The 8,560-nt window shown below is 55.5% G+C and overlaps 1 protein-coding gene across 9 annotated transcripts; it reads left to right on the plus strand.

Annotated features, from left to right (window-relative positions):
- The first annotated feature begins 30 nt into the window (after nt 1-30).
- On the plus strand, nt 31-8,560 carry C4BPB (complement component 4 binding protein beta). 9 transcript variants are annotated; one of them, XR_009546276.1, is made up of 8 exons: nt 31-53; nt 1,715-1,922; nt 2,239-2,550; nt 3,355-3,495; nt 3,837-4,013; nt 4,798-5,085; nt 7,345-7,438; nt 8,110-8,128. XR_009546276.1 is itself a non-coding variant. In XM_060178308.1 (8 exons), exons 2-8 carry the CDS (start codon nt 1,793-1,795, stop codon nt 8,556-8,558), a joined length of 1,188 nt encoding a protein of 395 aa, XP_060034291.1. In that variant the 5' UTR covers nt 1,004-1,625; nt 1,715-1,792; the 3' UTR covers nt 8,559-8,560. The 9 variants fall into 9 exon arrangements, 7 of the variants coding, with proteins under 7 accessions (XP_060034291.1, XP_060034292.1, XP_060034293.1 ...); XM_060178308.1 differs by lacking the exons at nt 31-53; nt 4,798-5,085 and adding exons at nt 1,004-1,625; nt 8,352-8,560 and having other exon boundaries at nt 8,110-8,236; XR_009546277.1 differs by lacking the exon at nt 8,110-8,128 and having other exon boundaries at nt 7,304-7,426.

Here is an 8,560-nt window from a genome sequence, read left to right on the forward strand (position 1 = left end):
CCAGGACCTGTCAGCACTGCATGTGCCAGGCTGGTACGTCGGTTCTCATGCCAGTAAGTAAATTCCAAGTCTTAGAAGCAGCTGTGAAATGTTGCAGAAATTTTGCCCAAACACAAAGCTTAAACTGAAATTATGCTGAAAAGAGAGGAGTTTATTACACTCGTGGGCAGGAGAACCAAATCTCTCCAGAAAGTTTCTCTGCCCGGAACAAAGAGACAGCACAGGTTTAAATGGCATTTTTAACATGGCCACATCATGGTTACATTTTCATTTCAAAGCAGGACAAGATGAAAGCTTTCACAGGGACGTGTCAGAAATCAATGTGTTATTTAGATGCAGAACAACTAGGCAAAATAGGTTCTGGTGGTGGGAATTGTGTGGAGTTGTACCCCTGTTATTCAATGGTTTTGTCAATGTTTCCTTTTTATAAATTAAAAAAAAAAAGCATAGAACTTATCTCGGGTGGAATTGCCCCTCCCCTGGTGCCATCCTTAACAGCTCTTATCTCAAGGGGTGTTCCCACCCAGACAGCTCTTACTTCAAGGGGTGCCCCCGCTGTTCTGTTCAGCAAGTGGGGTAGTGGGCAGCAGCAGTTGCCCCATTTATCACCAGACAACAGGCAAATGTGAGTGCAGGTTATACTAGGGAATTATGCATCTATCTTCTGCGTCAGGACTTTAACGGCTTGCTCCCTCACTAAAATGAGCTGAGTTGAATCTTTGTATTGACGTGTTCATTCTCTATTTACATGAGAGTCACCTTAATTAATGCAAAGTCTGGGGTATTACACAGCACAGCTAGTAGAGCTGCAGTCTTTCACTCCCAAGGTCCCCAGTGCAAGCCTCAGCACCACTTCTCTCTCTCCCTCCCAAGTGAAAGGAGACGTGACTCTGAAGCAGAGAGTGCCTGGGCTGGGGCTGCTCACAGGTGCCCTGAACAGGGCTGAGCTGCAGGGACACCCTCAGGCAGCATGCGGGCCCAGAGCCAGCACCAGCCTGGTGGACCGTGGCAGGTTTGGGGGCTGAACCTCGGTGTGCTCTCGGCAGACAGCTTCTCCTGTGTGGTAGACACTACCCCTCGAGCTGCTGTGAGGCCAGTTGAACGAGAGAGAGCCCAGCACTCCAGGCCAGCGACATCCTTGGGCTTTGTGTCCACTGCTCTGGAAAAGGGCTCATTTTGTAGGATTCTGCCCTCTTTGTAACGAGAGCGTAGACAAAACGTCTAGTGGCTGGCATTCGTGCCAAGAGATGGCCGAGCCTGGGCCTCACATTCCTGTTTGTTCTTGGTCCCTCTGCCGGACTCTGGACTCAGAGCTGTTTTTTTTTTGCCCGGACCAGCTCCTAGATGGAAAGGCAGGAAGGTCAAGGGAAGGCTCGCTTTGCCTGCTGGGGCAGAGAGCTAGCTGGAGGAGGTGGCACCCTGGGGTCACACTGCTTCCACTCCAAATGCTGCAGAGGACCAGCAGGTGGCCTGTAAACAGGGCAGATGTTGACAGAAGGAGGGTCAAGGCCAGCTGTGCCCACGCCTTCCCGGCCCAGATGACAGTCAGTCTGCACCCACAGGGCCGGTCAGTTGGGCGGCATGAACAGGACCAGCCAGTTCTGAAACCGGCAGCTCTTACCCCTGTGCGATTTTGCAAAGTTCCTCCCTGAAACCACTTCCTTTGAGCTGTTCCTATTTCCTGATGTTGCATTTTTTGTTTTGTTTCTTCCAGGAAAGAGAGAACAAAGGAACAGGAATATGTCCCCCCTGTCCAGGACAGAGGTGACTGGGCTGATCTAACTGGTGTTAGATGGAGTTTGACCCAAATCAGGTGTCTGGACTCAAGATCAGCTCCAGCCAGAGGCACGCCGCCGGTCACAAGATGTCTCCGCCACTGGCCTGCTGTCTCCTGGCGCTGTGGCTGGCTCCTGCCGCACGTGGTGCGTACGCTTTCCATAGATGCAGTTTTAAGGCACTCCGTCTCGGCGTGTGGTTAGTGGGCATAACACAGTGTTCAAATCCTTTCCCTTGCTGAAAGCTCCGCTGGCTTGCTCTGGCTATTGGCACTCGGCAGACTTGTGATTATGTCCTGACTACTCGCTCTGTGTGTGGGAACCACTCAGCTTTTCTGCCTTCTTCTTGGGGAGCAAAAAGGGACCATTTCAAGATCCTGAGCGGTCTCACCTGTTGTAAAGGTGGGAGATGCCTCTCTTGTGGTTGGATTTGTGTGAGTTTCCTGTCTCCTTTTAAAAACAGAGCCTTGGGAGTCTGGGCAGGGGAGGGCTGTGATGTCCACAGCAGAACCTGATTTCCCAGGGTCAGCACCAGGGACCGGACGGCAGAAGAACTTCTCTCTGCAGCTGGGCACCAGTGACCATCCTCCCGTCCTTCCAGCAGGGGGCTGTGCAGAGCTGCCCGCTGTGAACAACAGCATCTTCATGGTGGAAAGGGTGGCAGGGAAGACGCAGGGGACCCTCATCTGTGCGAATGGCTACCACCTGGTTGGCAGACAGACCCTCATCTGCAACACCTCCCAGGGCTGGAGTGGCCCTGCTCCCACGTGCCAAGGTAGGTGGCCGCCCTGCTCCCGTGTCCCCCTCACGGTCCCCCGGCTGTGGTAAAGCTTCTCGGGGAACACTCCCAGGAGCCACAGAGCTCCCTCTCGCTGGGTCCCCCTCATCAGTCTGGCCAGAACCCATAGAGTCCGTTGCCTCTCCAGGGAGAGAGTCATTTCTCTGGTGGTGTCACTTGGTTATTCTCACACTGGTTAACATCATTTTTATATCATGAAAATATTTAAACATACAGGAAAGACAGATGAGCAAAGAGCCCACATGTCCCTCGCACACGTCTCCCTCCACGCCCTCACGGCATGTCTTCAAGTCCCTCTACCGCATCGTCCTGTGTGTCCATCACAGAGCCATCATGCTGGAAACAGATGCCAGACCCCAGAGGACTACTCACTCCACACGACTCCCTTTGAGCATGAGACTCATCCGATCCTTTCCTCTGTATCTCTGCTAACTGGCAAATGTCTGGTTCACTTTCCTCTGCATTTTATTTTAAATATTTTATATATTTAATGAGAGAGATGCAGAGAGAGAGAGAGAGAAGAGAGAGAGAGAGAGAGAGAAGAGCCCTACCCAGCTCTGGCTGATGGTGAAGAGAGAGAGAGGAGGAGGAGAAAGTGCCAGCCCAGAGCCCTGCCCAGCTCTGGCTGATGGTGGAGACAGAGACATAGCCCAGAGTCCTGCTCAGCTCTGGTGAAGGTGCTGCTAGAGACTGAACCTGGGGCCTCAGAGCCTCAGGCAGGAGACTTTTGCAGAACCCTTGTGCCAACTTCCAGCCCCCATTTTTCTTTTTCACATAAAGCACACCAAGGCACTGAATTCCTCCTTCCACAATCTGGGGAAAACAGTACAAGTGCAGAGTGTAGGGTGAGGAGACTTGGCTGGATGTCGCAGGCCAGAGCCAGCAGACCAGGCCCGGGAGGGTGGGGCAGTGCCCCGTGGGGTGGGCAGACTAGGCCCGGGAGAGTGGGGCAGTGTCCCACGTGGGGTGGGCAGACTAGGCCCGGGAGAGTGGGGCAGTGTCCCGTGGGGTGGGCAGACTAGGCCCGGGAGAGTGGGGCAGTGTCCCACGTGGGGGGGGACAGCGGCTGCCGTAAGGTTCCAGTTACAAGCTGGATGCTTCTGGCCGAGCCCCTGTACTGGTCTGTGGTCACGGCCAAGACTTTCCTGAAGTTTCCCTCACACAGCCATTCCCAGGCCTGGTGGGGCCCCATCCCAGCACTATGGGGAGGGCCCCGTGTTGGGGGCCCCTTCATGCTTTCGCCACCCCCGTTCCTCCTGCAGTGGGCCACTGCCCGGACCCCGTGCTGGTGAACGGGCAGTTCAGTGCCACCGGGCCTGTGCATGTGGATGACACGGTCACCTTCCGGTGCCATGAGGACCACATCCTCCAGGGCAGCCGCTGGAGCCGCTGCCTGCAGAACCGCACCTGGGCACCCCCCGTGCCCATCTGCAAGAGCCGTGAGTGCTGTGGGGGCCTGGGACCGGTGGCCGCCAGGCGGGGGCCTCAGCCTCCAGGGGGTGCATCCTGCGGCAGGGCACACTCCTTCAGTCCCACACGGGGCCAGGGGGACATGCAGCTCACTCATGACACATGGCGACTTCAAGTTTTCATCCCCAAAGAATCAAGCAGGACGGCCGGGCCATCAGCCAGCCATGGCAAGCCGTGGAGGCAGGTACCCCGTCCTCGGGCCTCACGGCGCTCAGAGGCTGAGGGACCCATCACCTCACCTCACCTCACACCCGCCTCCCTGTGTGCAAAGACACCTGAGGGGAGCTTAGGCTCACACTTGGGCCCCCAAACAGGCTTTGTTGTGCTCAGGTTTTACTTGGTGTGTGTGTGTGTGTGTGTGTGTGTGTGTGTGTGTGTGTGTGTGTGTATGTGTCGGGGGTAGTGGAATTCCTGGAAATCTCTCTCTGATCAGTCTGGCTCTACTTCTTACTTTTTTTTTTTTAATATTTATTTGTTTCTTTTTGTTTCCCTAGTTGTTTTATTGTTGTAGTTATTATTGTTGATGTCGTCGTCGTTGGATAGGACAGAGAGAAATGGAGAGAGGAGAGGAAGACAGAGAGGGGGAGAGAAGGACAGACACCTGCAGACCTGCTTCGCCGCCTGGGAAGCGACGCCCCTGCAGGTGGGGAGCCGGGGGCTGGAACCGGGATCCTTAGCCGGTCCTTGCACTTTGCGCCACGTGCGTTTAACACACTGCACTACCGCCCGACTCCCTACTTCTTACTTTTTAAGAATTGTCTGTGAGAGGCCTTGATCTAACCCACACCTGCCATGTTGTTGATCTTGGCATTTCTGCTTTTTCACCGTTGGAATTAATGCCGAAATCAACTTCATCAGGGAGGTGTGTGCATTGAGGTGCCTCTTGGGCTCTGCTGTTATCTTCGTGGGACAGCTTTCTAGAATGTTGTTGGGCCACAGGATATCGTTGAAGCACGTCACTCTCTTTCCTGGTTTGACCAGCAAAAAAGTGTGGTAGCTCTCCTCTGATAACATTCAGGACGTGGGGCCCAGTCTCTGTCAGTGAGTGGGAGCAACTCCACACTTCGGACGTGTTTTGGCCGTGGCTGCCAGAGTGACAGACAGCCGGTTTAGAAGCATATGTTACAGGGCAATGGGAGGGAAGGCTCACCAGGGAGTGGACCCAGGTTCAAGCCCTGGCATCACATGGGGGCACCGTGGTACCAGGAGAAACTCCAGTGCTGTAGTGTCTGTCCCACCATCTTTCTCTGTGTGTCTGTCTGTCTGTCTGTCTTTCTCTCTCTGAAGCAAGAGGAATGAAGAGAACCAGCTTAGGAGAAATAAAATCTCAAATGTGTGAGACCCTGGTACTACAAAAAGAAAAAAAGGGCATGTTACATATTCTTTTTTAAAAAAAAATATTTATTTATTTTCTCTTTTGTTGCCCTTGTTTTATTGTTGTTATAGTTATTACTGTTGTTGTTGTTGATGTCATTGTTGGATAGGACAGAGAGAAATGGAAAGAGGAGGGGAGGACAGAGAGGGGAGAGAAAGACAGACACCTGCAGACCTGCTTCACCGCCTGTGAAGCGACTCCCCTGCAGGTGGGGAGCCGGGGGCTCGAACCGGGATCCTCACGCCGGTCCTCGTGCTTTGCGCCACCTGCGCTTAACCCGCTGCGCCACCACCCCGACTCCCCATGTTACATATTCTTACTGGGGAGTTTGGGAGTCTTTAAAGCAAGTATACTGGAATAGGGGTGATGTACCACATTGAGCGCATGTTACCAGGCACAAGGATCTGGGTTCCAGCCCCTGCCCCCAGCTGCAGAGGGGAAGCTTCATGAGTGGTGAAGCACGGCTGCAGGTGTTTCTCTGTATCCTTTCCCCACCTCCCTTTTTCCTCTCAGTTTCTCTCTGTAGCAATAAAAAAATACTAAAAAAGTAAAGCTTATATGTTAAGCTGCAAGCACATAATTCCACTCGCACCATTAGCCTGAGGGGGTGCCTAAGTAGTTGTCCATCTGTCCTTCCAGGCATGGGGCACTCTCAGAGTCAGTAGTTTCTTTCCAGCCCCGAAACACAGACACCCCCTGTGTCTCTGTAAGGCAGGATCAGATCCACTTCACCTCCCCCAGTGGGAAACTGTTCCCAGCAGCCACGGGAGCCCCTCCAGGCAGAGGCCTCGCCGGCCTGCCGTGCCTGCCCTTTCCTGCGCAGCTCTGACTGTCCTGGTCTCTGTGAGTAGTGTGCTCAGCACTCAGGCAACAGATCTCTACTGCAGGAAAACACAGGAAATGGAAAGAGCAAACATCTACGTGGGAGCCGCCCCCCCCGAGACAAGCGCGTTGCTGTGTGCGTCTGTCTCACCTGTGTGGATGGCTGTGCTGGACGAGAGGAGTAGCGTGCTACCTTCTGAGCACAGACTCTTGTCATGCCCCCTTCTGTCACGTTATGCTCACACGTGTCCTGCCTCTGTGCCACGACTGGATTCCTAGACCTTTCTGTTTCAGCTCTTCCTCTTCTAGCATTTGCCCTTCTTCCGTAGCCAGTCAACAGGTCAGGTTGAAAGCTGTCAGGAGCTGCTTGTTGCTGGCTTTGAAAGTGACTGGGATCCACGTGGATTCAGTCGGCTAGGAAGGATCGTCAGTTTCCCCAATGAATGGGTCCTCACGGGGTGCACCACGAGAAGGTCGATCCAATGTTTCAGTTAACTGCACCCACACGATTCTCAGTTGAACCTCTGGTCTCGATCAGCATGTTTAACTTGTAGAAACTCAGCACAGGAAGCACCTCAGAGAGAATGTTGTTTAACTTGTAGAATCTCAGCACAGGAAGCACCTCAGAGAGAATGTTGCTGGAGCTGCCAGGAGGGAAGATCAGTGAGCAGAACGGACTCAGAGACACGGGGTCTGTGGACAAGCAGAACCCAGGCTCACGGCGTATCTGCCAGAGCCACTTCCCGCCACCTCCTCTCCCCTCTCTCGTGGAGGCTCCTTGTTCTGCAGCTCCAGAGCGACCTGAGCGGGTCACCTCCTGCCACTAGCCTGCCCAGAGAGTGGCCTTCTCCTCCCCTCCCTGGACCTGGCTCTTTCCTTGTGCAGTGACAGTGTCTCTGCAGCCCAAACCTCCTTCCTTGAGCTCCTGCCAGCAGAGAGGACCTGGGATCAGAAAGGACTCCTCCAGGCAGGCAGGACCTGGGGTCCATCAGGAGTCAGGCAGAGCAGCTCAGCATGACAGGAAGAACTGAATGGGGCCGCACTGCCCCCTGCTGCCAACAGGTGGCTCCGATGGCAGTCAGTGAGGCCACACTCCTCCCCAGGACACTGTGGCCACCCTGGGAACCCACCTCACGGCTATTTCAAAGGCGATGACTTCAACGCAGGGTCTGTCATTACCTACTTCTGTGAAGCCAGGTGAGGTAGCAGCTTTTCAAATTCAGAGACAGGGAGGCCAAGACAGGAAAACCCAGTGGGAAGAGAGGACAGGGGCAGGGAGACTGAGGGGCAGGGAGACCCAGAGGGAGAGGCCAAGGGACAGGGAGGCCAGGGTCAGGGAAGCCCAGAGTAAGAGGCCCAAGGACAGGGAGGCCAGGGGGAGAGAGGCCCAGACTAAGAGGCCCAGGGACAGGGAGGCCACGGGGAGAGAGGCCCAGAGTGAGAGGCCCAGGGACAGGGAGGCCACAGGGAGAGAGGCCCAGGGACAGGGAGGCCACAGGGAGAGAGGCCCAGGGACAGGGAGACCACGGGGAGAGAGGCCCAGGGACAGGGAGGCCACGGGGAGAGAGGCCCAGGGACAGGGAGGCCACGGGGAGAGAGGCCCAGAGTGAGAGGCCCAGGGACAGGGAGGCCAGGGTCAGGGAAGCCCAGAGTAAGAGGCCCAGGGACAGGGAGGCCACGGGGAGAGAGGCCCAGGGACAGGGAGGCCACGGGGAGAGAGGCCCAGGGACAGGGAGGCCACAGGAAGAGAGGCCCAGGGCCGGGAGGCAGAAGCTCTAGCTTGTGAGCCACTGAGAGCAGGGTGCCAGCCACCCCACCTGCCCAGCCCCATGGGAATGCTGAGGGCCGGCCTTCTCCTGACACTGCAGATACCAGCTGGTGGGCGCTCAGAGCCAACGGTGTGTGGATGGAGAGTGGAGTGGTCACCTCCCAGCCTGTAAGCGCATCCCCGAGCGTCCCAAGTCAGCTGTCCAGGATGCTCTGGACAAAGCCCTGGTGAGGGACCCCCTGCCTCCGGGCCCGGGCACCCTGCCAGCTTGCCCGGGGCTACCCTGCGGGCTGTGTTCTCAGCTGGGCCTGCAGACCCGTGACCAGCATTTTCTTTGTCCAGCTTGCCTTCTGGGAGAGCAGGGAGCCGTGCCACGCCCTGGGCAACTTCACCCAAAGACTGAAGCGAAGTGGCTTCCGTTTGAAGGACATCAAGTTTTCTCTGGAAATGAAGAAAGCTGAGCTAGAGGGGAAGACATGTCTGGCCTCTGCCCTGGACAGGCCGGATGGCAGAAATACATTTGTGAATAAAGGTTCCTCTTGGCCCTGACA

The sequence above is a fragment of the Erinaceus europaeus genome, chromosome 19, assembly GCF_950295315.1.
Source record: "Erinaceus europaeus chromosome 19, mEriEur2.1, whole genome shotgun sequence".
In the NCBI taxonomy this organism is placed as follows: Eukaryota; Metazoa; Chordata; class Mammalia; order Eulipotyphla; family Erinaceidae; genus Erinaceus; species Erinaceus europaeus.

Coding starts and splice junctions, on each gene's coding strand:
- C4BPB (XM_060178308.1), top strand. CDS start 1,793: ATGGAGTTTGACCCAAATCAGGTGTCTGGACTCAAGATCAGCTCCAGC. Junction 7,439..8,109: donor ACCTACTTCTGTGAAGCCAG/GTGAGGTAGCAG, acceptor CTGACACTGCAG/ATACCAGCTGGTGGGCGCTC. Junction 8,237..8,351: donor ATGCTCTGGACAAAGCCCTG/GTGAGGGACCCC, acceptor TTCTTTGTCCAG/CTTGCCTTCTGGGAGAGCAG.